The sequence below is a fragment of the Phasianus colchicus genome, chromosome Z, assembly GCF_987193195.1.
Source record: "Phasianus colchicus chromosome Z, bPhaCol1.hap1.1, whole genome shotgun sequence".
Classification (NCBI taxonomy): domain Eukaryota; kingdom Metazoa; phylum Chordata; class Aves; order Galliformes; family Phasianidae; genus Phasianus; species Phasianus colchicus.
In genome coordinates, this window is record NC_143476.1 from 67,171,032 (window position 1) to 67,185,344 (window position 14,313).

The 14,313-nt window shown below is 43.8% G+C and overlaps 1 protein-coding gene across 1 annotated transcript; it reads left to right on the forward strand.

The window, feature by feature from the left end:
* Nucleotides 1-7,584: 7,584 nt before the first annotated feature.
* BTF3 (basic transcription factor 3) lies at nt 7,585-14,111 on the forward strand. Its single transcript, XM_031602594.2, has 6 exons — nt 7,585-7,734; nt 7,917-7,985; nt 10,142-10,255; nt 10,450-10,651; nt 13,158-13,214; nt 13,751-14,111. The coding sequence occupies exons 1-6, from the start codon at nt 7,591-7,593 to the stop codon at nt 13,795-13,797; spliced, it is 633 nt and encodes a 210-aa protein (XP_031458454.2). The 5' UTR covers nt 7,585-7,590; the 3' UTR covers nt 13,798-14,111.
* Nucleotides 14,112-14,313: the final 202 nt, after the last annotated feature.

Sequence of the window (14,313 nt, forward strand, 5' to 3'; positions counted from 1 at the left end):
ATTCCCTCATTTTCTTACCAGAAGAGGCAGTAAACATTTAATTATTTTCAGCCAACCTCTCTCCCTGCCATTCATGACTTCTTGTTATCACGTCTTGTTTGGTGGTCTCATTTTCATTCTGAAGTGTTCTGTCTCAGGAGCACTGAATTAGTGCATAAATAACAGCACTGCTGATAACCTTGGCCATCCATCTCTCTACACCCTCTCTATCTCAGCCCATTTGGTAGCTGTTCACAAGTGTCTGTAATTGCAAAAAGAACCATGTCTAAACAATCACTTAGAAAAGCACAAGATGTCTAAATCTGCTTTTCCAGTTTTCATTCGAATGTGCTACTTAAAATTAAAAAAAAAAAAAAAAAAAAAATTAAGCAAGAATCTATTCCCGTCTTTAGCAGAAGGATATTTGACATTCAGAATGGAGCACCAGTATATCTAGTTGATACAGCAGGGTACTTATCACTAGTTACATTTGCTTAGATTACATTTGATTTCACATCTCTGTTTCATACTGAAAACTTCTCTAACATTCTCCCTGACATTCTTTCTAACATTGCCCCTGGGTTATTTGTTGCAGACAAGCAAATTAAGAGAGAGATTCCATAATTAATGGATCAGATATTTCAGGTATTTTCCATTTAATTCTGTAGTGATGCGAGTAAGCCATGAAGGAGTACAAACCCATTCATGAAACTGGTGAGTACTGGCAGGTATACTTTCCTTCCACTTACAAGTCCTTGGGGATTAGCTACCCTGCAGTAAAAGATGGAGGAGATCGATTTTCCATCTAAAATTAAGGGGGCGGTGGGCTCCTGCCAGGGCTGAAGCAGAATTAACAGCTTGCTGCTGTGGAGGGAGGACTGTCCTTGTTCTCTCCCCGCCTCTGGCCACCTGCGCCCATCACTTACCTCCTGCTGAGCACCGAGCTGACCCCAGAGGCCGGACAGCCAAAGGCAAAACCCAGAATGAATCACACCCACACAGCTGTCAAGGCATTAGCATGCTGAGCACGTCCACGGCGGCATGTTGAGAGCTGCACATCTGAAAGCAGGGCAGATTTAGTCCTGATTCACCCTAGGCTAAATGTGCCATCCTTGGGAGAGACAGTGCTGTGTTGGGGTCACGTTATACCAACTTCTCTGATGTGTAACCTGTTGTCTTACTGAGGGCCAAAGCTCTTCTTTGCCTTAAAGGAAGGAATTCCCTCAATCTCTGCATACAGGATGTCTACAGGATCCATCTGCTCAATTCTCTGTCACCTGTGCATAAACATTAACTACTGTTTATTCCATATACAGCCAGTGAGGAATATAGTGACTTCTGGCTGTTCTCTATGCTCCAGTGAGATGAAACCTTTTCAAGGCAAGCCTTTCCCAGTCTGTTTCACACCAACTGTAAGCATCCAGTAACAGGCTCTTCCTAGACAGTGAAGTTTGTTACGGATTTCTCCATACAAATCAACAGCACTTGATACAGCATCGTAGTACCTGAGATGGAAACAGTGCTGTACTTAAGTTCAGATTTCCTGGGCTCCTCATTCAGTGTTCATACCTTTAGTATCTCTACAAAACTTGTGAGCTCCTAATTCATGAACGATATTAGGGCTTTTGAAGACGGTTTATTTTTGATCCATCTCTCTCGTAATACTGCTGACATGCCATGTACTTTGGCCCTCCTGAGTGCTGAGCAGAGCATTCTTTTGAACAAACACATTCTAAAGAGACACGGAATGTCAGATGGATTCCCTTTACTGTCGGAAAATACACTTAATATGTGCTCTTTGTGTTCACTGGCAATCAAGACAAATATTACTTCATTTCAGCCTTATTACTTATGGTTACAATGTGAGATTAATTTCCAGAATACGATACTAAATTAACACCTCTTCTCAGATATCCTGTTATGACTTACACAGCACTGGCCACATCTTCCAGGACAACTTTTCCTCTGGCACAATGACAGGAACTTTTGCTATTCTTTTGCCTTTCATCTTGCACACCAATCAGGAGACGATTTTCAGGTCCAACCATGTAACTCCCTTTTTCCATTCCTATGCTTCTGTGCAGCTAGTGAACATTTATTTAATAAATGATACTCTTCAATGGTTTTGAGATTCTAAGTTTCAACCCTTTTTGAGCACTCATAATGTGCTTCCCGAGCTCATGCTTTGTTTAGTACTTTTGGCTTTGGATCTGTTTTGCTCTCTACAGAAGTTGTTCAAGTACAAGTAAATCCAGACTTAAGTTTATGTTTCTTGTTAGGCAATTACACAAATAGGAATGGAGAAAACAAGCCAGTGCTATTTTAACCTTCTAAAATACTTTTTCTCTGATGTAAACTTTATTTTCTGAAGGTCTGCTGTTTGCTCCAGGAAATGTAACCAAATCTAACAGAATTTCTCAAATTCAGTTCTTGAACTGCTTCAGTTGATTCCTGATATGACTCAGTGATGTGGTTTTAGGCATAATTTGTCTTCCAAATCTCTCATAGGGGACTGTGAGATCATACCTCCATCCTAGTTAATCCTAGGCTGACAGCTGAGGCTGCATTTTCTGCAGCTTCTATCTTGGAACAATCTTTCTGTGATCCATTTTCACTTCAGTATGTCAGCCCATTAATACATTCTGCATGTTTGTAACCATCAGTTGGCCTGGTAATTCTGAAATCCTTTTTACATATTGATGGCTGGCTGTGATAGATCTGAAGGTGAAATATTTGTTGCTTTTACTTTCAATCTTCCTGCAGTCCTGCAGTTACTTTTTTTTTCCCTATTTTTTTTCTATCTGGGCTACATTCCTTTTTGCTGCAGGTACACTGTCAACGTCATCTTGTAATCAATTCATAACATTTATTTTCCTTTCAGAATGAACTCTGTCCTCCTCAAATTCCTCTCCAGTTCCCACTCCTCCTGAGTTCAGTTTCTTCCCTTCCTTCTGAATTAGCTCGAGGATTTGCTTGTTCAGACCTGGTAATATGGTCTTTTTCCCATTCTTTTCCTAGAAAACTGGTTTGCTGTTCCAATTTCATAGATATTCTGCAACGAATTTCTGTATTCCTTCCCCACAGCTGTCTCACTTTCCTCTAATTTTCAGAAGCGATAGAAGCCTTATAGGAGGTACTGGTTGCACGCCAGCAGCCCCTTCGGAACAGCACGGCTTTGTCACCCCTTACCACCACTAGATGGAGTGGACGTGGGTTCTTCATTCATTTTCATTAGGGCATTGGCGTCCAAACCTCCGGCTAGTCCGGGCCACAGTAAGAGAAGAGGAATTGTCTCAGGTGGCATATAAAATATATATGATATAGTTAATGCATATAAGTAACAAAACTTTATATCCATATACATGCATGCATGCATGCATACATACATATATATATATGTATATATATATGTATATATATACACATATATATATTTGATTAGAATGTAAAAAGGAGGGCAGCAAAACCATAAGACTAATGGGATATTCGATCATGTTTTTGTGAAACTAATTCATCAGGCTGGCTTGATGGGAGTAGTTGCAATTCTCTGTGAGTTCACAGAATCACAGAATCACAGAATCACTAAGGTTGGAAAAGACCTATAAGATCATCCAGTCCAACCATCCACCTGTCACCAATGGTTCTCATTAAACCATATCCCTCAACACAACATCCAAACGTTCTTTGAACACCTCCAGGGTCGGTGACTCCACCACCTCCCTGGGCAGCCCATTCCAGTGCCTGACCACCCTTTCAGAGAAGTAGTATTTCCTAATATCCAGCCTGAATCTTCCCTGGCGAAGCTTGAAACCATTCCCTCTAGTCCTATCACCAGTTACACGAGAGAAGAGGCCGACCCCCAGCTCGCTACAACCTCCCTTCAGGTAGTTATAGAGAGCAATAAGGTCTCCCCTGAGCCTCCTCTTCTCCAGACTGAACAATCCCAGCTCCCTCAGCCGCTCCTCATAAGGCCTGTGCTCCAGACCCCTCACCAGCTTTGTTGCCCTTCTTTGAACACGCTCCAGGGCCTCAATGTCTTTCTTGCAGTGAGGGGCCCAGAACTGGACACAATACTCAAGGTGCGGCCTCACCAGAGCTGAGTACAGGGGAACAATTACTTCCCTACTCCTGCTGGTCACACTGCTTCTGATACAAGCCAGAATGCCATTGGCCTTCTTGGCCACCCGGGCACACTGCTGGCTCATGTTTAGCCGAGCGTCAACCAACACCCCCAGGTCCATTTCCTCTACACAGTCTTCAAGCCATTCCACCCCAAGCCTGTAGCGTTGCTTGGGGTTGCTGTGGCCAAAGTGTAGGACCCGGCATTTGGTCTTATTAAACCTCATCCCATTGGCTTCAGCCCAGCTCTCCAGCCTGTCCAGATCTCTCTGTAGGGCCTCGCTACCCCCAGGCAGATCGACACTTCCAGCCAACTTGGTGTCATCTGCAAACTTACTGAGGGTGCACTCAATGCCCTCATCCAGGTCATCAATAAAAATATTGAAAAGGACAGGCCCCAGCACCGACCCCTGGGGAACACCACTCGTGACCGGTCGCCAGCTGGATTTAGCTCCATTGACCACCACTCTCTGGGCTCGACCCTCCAGCCAGTTCCTTACCCAGCCAAGAGTGTACCTGTCCAAGCCTCGGGCTGCCAGCTTCTGCAGGAGAATACTGTGGGAGACAGTGTCAAAGGCCTTGCTGAAGTCTAGGTAGACTACATCAACAGCCTTTCCCTCATCCACCAGGCGGGTCACTAGATCATAGAAGGAGATCAGGTTGGTCAAGCAGGACCTACCCTTCGTGAACCCATGCTGGCTAGACCTGATGCTCCAGTTGTCCCGCACTTGCCGCGTGATCTCCCTCAAGACAATCTGCTCCATAACCTTCCCTGGCACCGAGGTCAGGCTAACAGGCCTGTAGTTCCCCGGGTCCTCCTTACAGCCCTTCTTGTAGATGGGAGTCACATTGGCAAGCCTCCAGTCTTCTGGTACCTCACCAGTCAACAAGGAGCGCTGATAGATGATGGAAAGCGGCTCGGCTATCACCTCCGCCAGTTCCCTCAGCACTCTCAAGGTATTTGTTGATTTTTTGATGAAATTTTACCTTCTGTATTTCATCCTTGAAAACAGTTGTTCACAAATGTATGTACTGACAAAAAGTGATGACATGATAAGGCATGATTGTGAAGCAAGGGATATCTCTCTTTGCTAAGATAATGCTTATAGAAGTCTGATAAGCAGACTTATGATCAATTTTTTTTTTTTTTTTTTTTTTTGCTGATTGCAACTCTATACATTGCACTTGACAATTCTCAGGTAATATGTCAGATGAAAAAGGAGTTGTAAATATTTTTTAAAAGGGGGGGGAGAGGGGCTGGTGCAATCATGAAAGCTATTATTAAATCCCTTTATCAAAACGGAAAGCACAACTGCATATTTTTCACTGTTCACAGAACTGTGTTTACCCAGTGTATCACAATGCATATGATTATTTGCTTACCCTGAGTTAGCATTGCACTTTGTCCTCCCCATGTCCCATTTTTAGCCCAGACTGTGCCGACTACACAATGAAGTCTGGTTGCTGTTGCATGATGAGGGCTGGATCACTTAGCAGGGCAGAGCTGCCACCATGATGGTGCAGGACAGGGAAGAGCTGCAGGATGGGCTGGGCTGTGCCTCATTCAGCATGTGGGATGTGTGTTGGACATACCTGCTGTAGTTACAGAAATAAGAAGTTCACTCTTTGACAACAAAAAAAGTCTTCTGTGCTTCGCAACTTGCTTCCAAATCAATACTCAGCTCTAAAACAGCAAGGAGAGATCATCAGAGCAAATTAAGTCTGCACACACATTTGGAGCCTGGATATGGACTCACAATGGGAATTACAGACCTGGAAGACTTAGCATCAAGGAACACAGAAGGATATTTTTAATACCGTCTGATAGAAACAAGAACAAAAGGAATAGTTTATTGAGGATATTCCAGAGCATAACTGATCTAAGAGACATTAAAACACAAAATGAGATGGTGAACTCAGTGCTAGGTTGCACTGCACAGGTTGTGGGAATTGTGGGGATTGTCCTCAGAGCCAGATAAACCTGCCAGGTGGGCTTCACCCCAGAGGGACCATGGCAAGTCCAGAGAGAAGTGTGGCGGACTGAAATAAAGACATGGTCATGGGAGATAAACATAGATAAACAGGTCTGAAAGTATAACATTTAAACATTTTCCAAGAATTATAGAAATGTTTCAGTTGGAAGAGACCTTTAAAGGTCATCAAGTTCAACTTCCCTGCACTGAACAGGGACACCTACAGATAGATCAGGTTGCTCAGAGCCATGTTCAGTCTGACCTAGAATGCTACAGGCACAGGGCATCAATCACCTCTCTGGGCAATATTTTTCAGGGCTTCACTATCCTTACTGTAAAAAACTTTCTCATTATACCCAGCATCAGTCTCCCCTCTTTTAGTTTGAGATCATTTCCCCTTTTCCTATCATAACAGGTCCTGCTGAAGAATGTCCCCTTCCTTCTTACAGTCCTCCTTTAGATACTGAAAGGCTGCTTAAGGTTCACCTTAGAGCCTTCTCTTGTGAAGGCTGAACAGCCCCAGGTCTCTTAGACCATCTTTGTAGGAGAGGTGTTCCATCCCTTGGACCACTTTTGTGGCCCTCTTCTGGACACACTCCAACAAGCCCATGTCTCTCCTGCACAGAGGACTCCACGTCTGTATGCACTACTCCATCTGAGGCCTCACCAGTGGAGAGCAGAGGCACAGCATCACCGTCCTTGCCCTGCTGGCCACGCTTCTTTTGACGCAGCCCAGGATAGAGTTGGCTTTCTGGCTGCGATAGCACATTGCTGGCCCGTCTCCAGTTTCCATCCACCAGTAGCTTGAAGTCCTTTTCATCAGGGCTGTGCTCCAATTCTTACATCCCTGAGTTTGTACGGGCAGTGGAAGTTGCCAGGACCCAGGAGCAAGACCTTGCATTTGGCTTTGTTAAACCTCAAGAGGTCCTCCAGGGCCCACTGCATGAGCCTGTCCAGGTCTGCCTGAACAGTGCCTGCCCCTCAGGTGTGCCAAGCGCAGCCCACAGCTTGGTGTCCTCAGCCAACTAGCTGAGGGTGCACTCGGTCCCTCTGTCGATGTCACCGATGAAGATGTTTGGCTGCATCAGACCCCGTACAGACCCCTGAGGGACACCACTTGTCACCGACCTCCATCTGGCCATTGTGCCATTGACCGCTGATCTGTGGGCATAGTCTTGCAACCACTTCCTTGTCCTTCAAACAGTCCACCCATCAAATCCACGCCGTGGAGAGATGGATATTACGGAGGATCGTATCAAAAGCCTTACTGAAGTCCAGACAGACGATATCAGTGGCTCTTCCCTCGTCCATTGGTCGAGGTTACAACATCCAGTTACAACATCGCGGCAGGTCACCAAGCCGTACCCGCAGCGTCCGCACAGCGCCTCTTTCACTCCCCCTGCTGCGGCCCCAGTCCCCCGGCCGCGGCCCCGCCCTCTGGGCGGAGGGGAGGAGCCCGCCCCGCCGCTCACCTCCCGGCCCCGCCACGCGTTAGGGCGCCCCCTGCCGGGGCCGATGGATGCGACTGCGGCGCATGCGCAGCTCGGCGCGGTGTGCCTCCCTTCCGGCCGCCATCTCGCTCCCGGCCGCGTGCTGTGCCCGGACCCGCGCCCCGCCCGCTCCGATCCCGCCGCTCCGACAGCGCTACGCCCGCCCCGGGAAGGTAACGGGGGGCGGTCGGGAGCTGCGCAGGGGGCTGCCCTCCTGCTGCGGGTAGCGGGCCGGCTGGCTGAAGGCGGGGCGGACGGGGCGGACGGGCGGGTTGACCCCTCTCCCCGACACGGCGGCGGAGCCTGCGGTGAGCGCTCCGAGCCCCGCTTCACCGAGCTCTCGTTGCTCCCGCAGATGAAAGAAACCATCATGAACCAGGAGAAGCTCGCCAAGCTGCAAGCCCAAGTGCGCATCGGCGGCAAGGTGGGTCGGCGCCGGGGGGGCAGGGCAGGGCAGGGCAGGGGCTGGCACAGCCCTCCTGCTGCTGCGGGGCAGGGGATCCCGCTGCCCTGCCGGAGGGGAACGCCGATTGCTCGGCGGATTCGGAGGCTTTGTTTGGCGTTTGCCGGAGATCGGGGCGGTCTGGAGTCGGGGTGAAATGAGGAGCTGCGGGCCGAGCGGCTCCGCGTGTGCGTTGTGTGGGGGTTCCCGGAGGGCGGCTGTGTTGTTAACGGCGCGCCCGTGGCTGAGGTGTGCGTGTGCTGTGTGTTCGGCTGCGGGTCGGTGGCGGCGGGGCGTGCGTCCAGCCTGCCGCGCTCTCACGGCTGTGGTCCGCTCGTCCCGCGGGAGCGGCGTGCGGAGCTTAGGGCGTGCCGGGCGCGTTGTCGTTCGTTGTTCAGGCCGGCCTGTGAAATCATTGGAAGGTGTGAGCGGGGCTCGTTGTTTTGTTTTACGGCTGGAATCGGTTGCTAGAACTCCTCGCAACAGAATTGCGGCGTGAGCGGAGGTGGCTGAATGCCGTGGGTGTGGAGGAGGCAAAAGTTACTTCTTGTTCGAAAGGGCTGCGCGCTGCCTCTGCTGGTGGGCTTTCGCCGCGCTGCACGGCTGGAGACCTGCAGAATCACTGAAACGTGCTGTGATCCCTTCTGCGGAGCTTATGGCACTCGTGTGTGCCATCAGTGTGGCTGAATGCCACTTACTCCTAGCCGTTTTAGAGGCCTGGTAGGTGAATGCGTATTTGAATGTAGTGAGTTGAGGGTTACTGTACTCCTTTTTTAATACACAGGTGGCAGAGGTACGTGAACAACGTGTCTTGGCATGATCGTGGCAGAACTTGCTTACTAAAGACCTGCTTAAATCTGTGGAGATGAAAGCAACAGCTTTTAGTTTAAATGATCAGATTGCCTGAAGTTTGGTGTCTGTACTTAAGGCACATAAAAGTGTTGTGGGCAACGTGTTCCTGCGTAGCCTTTCATTCAAAGCATAATATTTTAAGATTGACTGAAATGTCTTTTGTCCAGAGAAATGTAATATAGGCCTTATCTTATCCTGTAACTGTATCTCAGTTACAGGTTAGTTATGGCACTAAAATGAAACCATTTCTCACATTGCTTTTTATTCCAGATTGACAGGAGCAGAGAATGAAGATCAGGCTTTCTGGACAAATGACCAAACTCTTGAGCTGTGTACTTCAAAACTGTATTTTCACATGAGTTTTTTTATTGTCGTCTTATTATTTGTAATTAGATTATGCTAGAGGTATTAGCATCAGCCAGATTTCTAACTTCAGCCATTTCATTCAAAAAGCAATGCAGGAATTGATTTATACAGTGAAGCTGCAGCACGTTTTCTTCTTGGATTAGTAGGAGAAGGGAATTCAATTTCACACACTCTTAGTCATTTTGTGTCAGGTCTTATGTAAGCTTTGTGATGGTGCAAAGAAGTATAGAATGATGCATCCTTTCTCATAGGTATAGATATCTTCATATAGACTTCTCCATGGAAGTAATTGTCCCACGTTACAGCTCCGTGTTTCTAGGGTCCTAAACTCTGCTTTTGCTTTCTGAAATGAGGTAGTCTGAAATACCATGTGAAAATATATATTTTTAAATGTATCTGTAAATATTTTGACAAGATGAATGTGTTCTTTAATACATGATTAGGCCTATCAGATGAAGGTGTTGCTTTGGCATAAAACAATTTTGGGGTGTTCTCATTTATTAATTTATTAACAGTTAACTATGGCTTCTGACTTCATTATCAAAATTTGTCTACAATTTCAGAATAGCAAACTAAAGAAGAATTCATAAGCTTTAAAAATTACTGAAGACAAAAAAGATAAGTATGCAGTTTTTCTTTAAGTGGGATACTGGAAAACCTCCAGTCAGAGTTGTGGAGTACAGTGTCTCTGTGAATTACTTCCTAAAACCTCACATTTCTCACAAGTGTTCAAAGGTTGCCTTATCACAAGGGGAAGATGGCAGCAATGCAGCTGCAAGAGTGTGCACTGTAACTCAGGAATTGAACTTTGTGTATTAATTTGATTTATACATGGCCAGAGTATTTATCTGAATTAGGATTAGAGTTTATGAAAAGCTATTTAAAATATTGATTTATAACTTTTCTTTTTTTTTGCAAAGGGTACTGCCCGCAGAAAGAAGAAGGTTGTCCACAGAACAGCCACAGCAGATGATAAGAAACTTCAGTTTTCTTTAAAGAAACTTGGAGTCAACAATATTTCTGGCATTGAAGAGGTAACTGTTTCAAAGGAGGAAGTACTCTTCTATATAGATGTGTAAAATATATCAGCATTAGAGTTCTGGTAGATGATGTTTTGAACTTGTCCGTAAATGAGTAAGTCTTCATCAAGCTTTAGGAACTACAGTTGGTTTCCTGCTAAATAAAAAAAAATTGTGCTAAACTACATGAATTATTTATTATCTTGCAGGTAAATATGTTTACCAACCAAGGAACAGTTATTCACTTCAATAACCCTAAAGTTCAGGCATCTCTGGCTGCTAACACTTTCACTATCACTGGCCATGCTGAAACAAAGCAGCTGACAGAAATGCTTCCTAGTATCTTAAATCAGCTTGGAGCTGACAGTCTGACCAGCCTGAGGAGATTGGCAGAAGCCTTACCCAAGCAACGTAAGTTGAAACTTTAATGCATTTGGTGCTGGCAGCTAACGTGGACTTATTTGTATAGATAGCTGCAGTGAAGTTCAGTGCACTCTGTCTGCAGGCGTATTATGGCAAAAAGACATAAAGCTCTGAGGTCTTATTTATAGGTCAATTCCAGCAAAGAGCATAACCAAAATAAAGCAGAGTCATAGCTGGTCTAGGATTAGGGTGTTGTAGCCTGACTTGATTTTATGATGGTTTACTTCTATGCATGGCTACCATATTTTCACATACATAGTTCTTTAAAGTCAGATAGATCATTGGAAAGAGTTAGGATTTAAACAGATAAACTTCAGGTGTTTATTTTGACAAATAGAATGGAATCATAAATATGGGGGTGTGGGGTGGAGAGACTCAGGTTCAGGTATCTTGCTACTGCTTTGCACCCTCAAGAATGTGGTGAGGATACTTTTTGCATGGGCTTTTTAGTTGGTAAGGGGAAATTACACACTGCTTGGAATTTGTAATTTCCCTCTAATTCCTGAGTATATAGGAGGATGTAGAACTGGTATGAACATTAAATTTCATATACCAACTTCCTTCTCCATCTTTAAATTAGTGAAAAAGGCTAAGCGCTTGTTCTTATGAAATTGTGCATTAGTAGAAGAGGGACTTTGGTATTTGGAAAAGATATGAAAATTTTTAGGCTTGAAAGTTTGAAAATTCTTAGGGAAAAACAAGCTTGTTGACTCAGAATGTTCTTCATTTTCTGCTTGTATGGTCTTCTTGCTTCTCAAACAAGAATGTTAATTCCATTGCTTACAAAGTAGAGAACATGCTGAAGGGAGGAAATGAAGAAAGCTTATAATGTGTGCAATTTCAGGCAGTAGTGAACTTGCGTTTCTTCTTTCTGTGCTTTGCCGCAAGGAAAGAGAGGTTGTCTTTGCATTCATCAGGCCAATTTCCCAGACAAAAAATCCTATGCATAATGCTATGACTAGTTTTTGGGAGGAAGCAAACTGCTTATTTCCCTGTGGAGCTCAATTTCCTTCTTCCTAACATGATTTTTATCTTCTGTCTGATAGTGGTAGGGCTTAGAAAAAGGAAAGCTTGAAGCTTGAGTCTCATAACGAGATGGATTTATTCTGGATAAGCTAAACTGCACAGTTCTAATACTAGAGAAGCCTGTTTTTAAAGTGCTTGCTTTGCATGACTTGTTAAATGGTTGTTTCTGCTTTGGGTGAGTGCCAAAGTAGTTGCACAAAACTAGGTTTTGGTCTTGTCTACGAGTTTGGAAACCTGACATCAAAGAGCAAAGTGTCTGCAATGACCGCATTTGCAGGTGTTGAATTTAGTCTGGTCTCAGAGTTGAGTGAATATGAAGACAATTTAGGAGAAAATAGTATGGTTTGCATTTAAAATGTATTTAACACTTGAGATGCTCTCAAGCTGTATCAGCTTTCTGCTGTTAGAAACAAAAGAATTAGCATTGCCCTTGTCACAGGATATTTCTGACCAAATTTCAAGTACTCATCTGAGTATCTCTGGATATCAGTGTAAAGTGATTTCAGGCATGTGGTGTAAATATCTTTTTCTTCATGCTTTTCTTGAAATCAGAAGGATTAATTAGAATAAATGAAGGTATTAAAAAGTTTTGTGCAGCTTAACCTAGGTAATACAGCCAAGAATAGCAGTAAAAGTAGTGGCACAGGCACCTAGGGACCTTTGGTACCTATTCTTAGCATTATCACAATGTGGGGGTTGGAAGAGACCTCTGGAGTTCACCTAATTCAACCCCCAGCTAAAGAAGGTTCCCTAGTATGTTGCACAGGAAAGTATCTGGACAGATTTCTAATATCTCTGGAGAAGGAGACTTTGCAACATCTGGGCAGCTTGTTCCAGTACTACTGCAGTTTCACGTATGCTTGCTGATCTTTGGAGGTGAGCATGGTTAAATCACAGTAGCTCTAGCAAATATAACAGAGGTGAAGTCTGTATCAGTAGAGATGTGGGCCGGAACACTGTTACTTTGACCTGTTAGGTGTAAAATTGTGCATCTGGTTCACTGTTCCTCTGAATTCTTCAGAGAACAGCAGTATCGTTTAATGTCTCTAATTGTCTGCTCAGTGTTCCACAGGTGTGCTATATTTTTTTTTCTTGAATGTCTAGGATCATAAGGATTCAGATATTTTTTTCCTTGTAAGTTAATGATGCTTTGAAAAAGATGAACTTTGAGAGCCACAGATTACTCTCTAAACAGAGATACTTTCAAGAGAAACTGGCAGAACACTGCTATCATGCAAAGCACGCGATATCTAGATGCAAGATATTGACCAGTAAACTTTATATAGTATGTGGGCAATGGGAACTGCTTGGCTAGTTTCAGATTTTTTATTTGGCAGGAAAGTTTTGCAGAGTGCTGCAGCTTAGCTTGGACTCTTAGATAATGCTTACCAAAAAAAAAAAAAGCACAAATTTATCAAAGTACCTGTGGTGAGCTGAAATAATGCTTTTGAACTACTTGCTTTTGTAGCTGTGGATGGAAAAGCACCTCTTGCTACCGGTGAAGATGATGATGATGAAGTTCCAGGTAAGAAAAAACATGAAATCTGAGAAAGAGGAATTGAATTTTGCTTCAAGATGGTATATGTAGCATAACATTTGGCCAAGGAAAGTGAGATTCCTTGTCCTAGACTGGTCATTGACTGTCGCACAGTTGCTACAGGCAAATTATTTCATTGTTTTTCAGATGCCATGTTAGATTAATTGAATAATTGGTTTGAAATAGCTGTTACTCTTAGGACAAACATGATACGGCTAGGATCACTGTTTCTTCCTCAGTAGAAGGGCTGGGAAGAAACTGCATTTTCAGTATCAGTTTGCTTAGGTATGGTTATAGGAAAGCTGAATTATGTTAGAGTTCTGGTTTATAATGAACCACTTGAAACTTATTTCTTTAAGCAAGGAAGGCGAATTCTGAAAGCTCTTACAAGTTATTCAGTCTGTGTTTCATAAGGCTTTTTTTTTTTTAATGTCTTAAGCACTTAGTATGAAGAACTTCAGAAAAATATATTTGGCAAAGCAGAAGTAGGTCCAATTCACATTTCAACGTCTTTCTTTTTCTAGATCTTGTTGAAAACTTTGATGAAGCTTCAAAGAACGAAGCAAACTGAAATAAATGTCACTTTCTGAATAAACTTAAAACTTGAAAAAGCTACGTGGAGCTGCTATTTTATATTGCGACTGCTTTTTTTTTTTCTTCTGAGATCTTGGGATCTCTAAAATTTGGAAATTCCTTGAACCTGCAGCTCCTTCTAGTTATTGCTTGTACACTATATTGTTTTTGTGGCCTGGTTGAACAAACCTCTGCTTTGAAATATGATTGCTAATAAATTTCTTCCTAGACACAATTTTTGAGTAACTTGTATACAAGCAAAACCATATCTTTAATGAACTTTGACATACAATAAAAAATATATATAGTAAAGTTTTTGGTGTGGCTTTTTGTCAGAAAAATCAGAAAAAATATTGGTTGTAAGTATTAAACAGTTGTAAGAAGTCTTGCTTTTCTGCAGACCATTTTCCTTTTGCAGCAACACAAAACTGGCTTTGAGAAAAATAATTCTCTGCACAAGTGAGCATTTTGGGTTTAAAGTGTGAATCTCCAGTGTTTACATCTCAGAGTACAT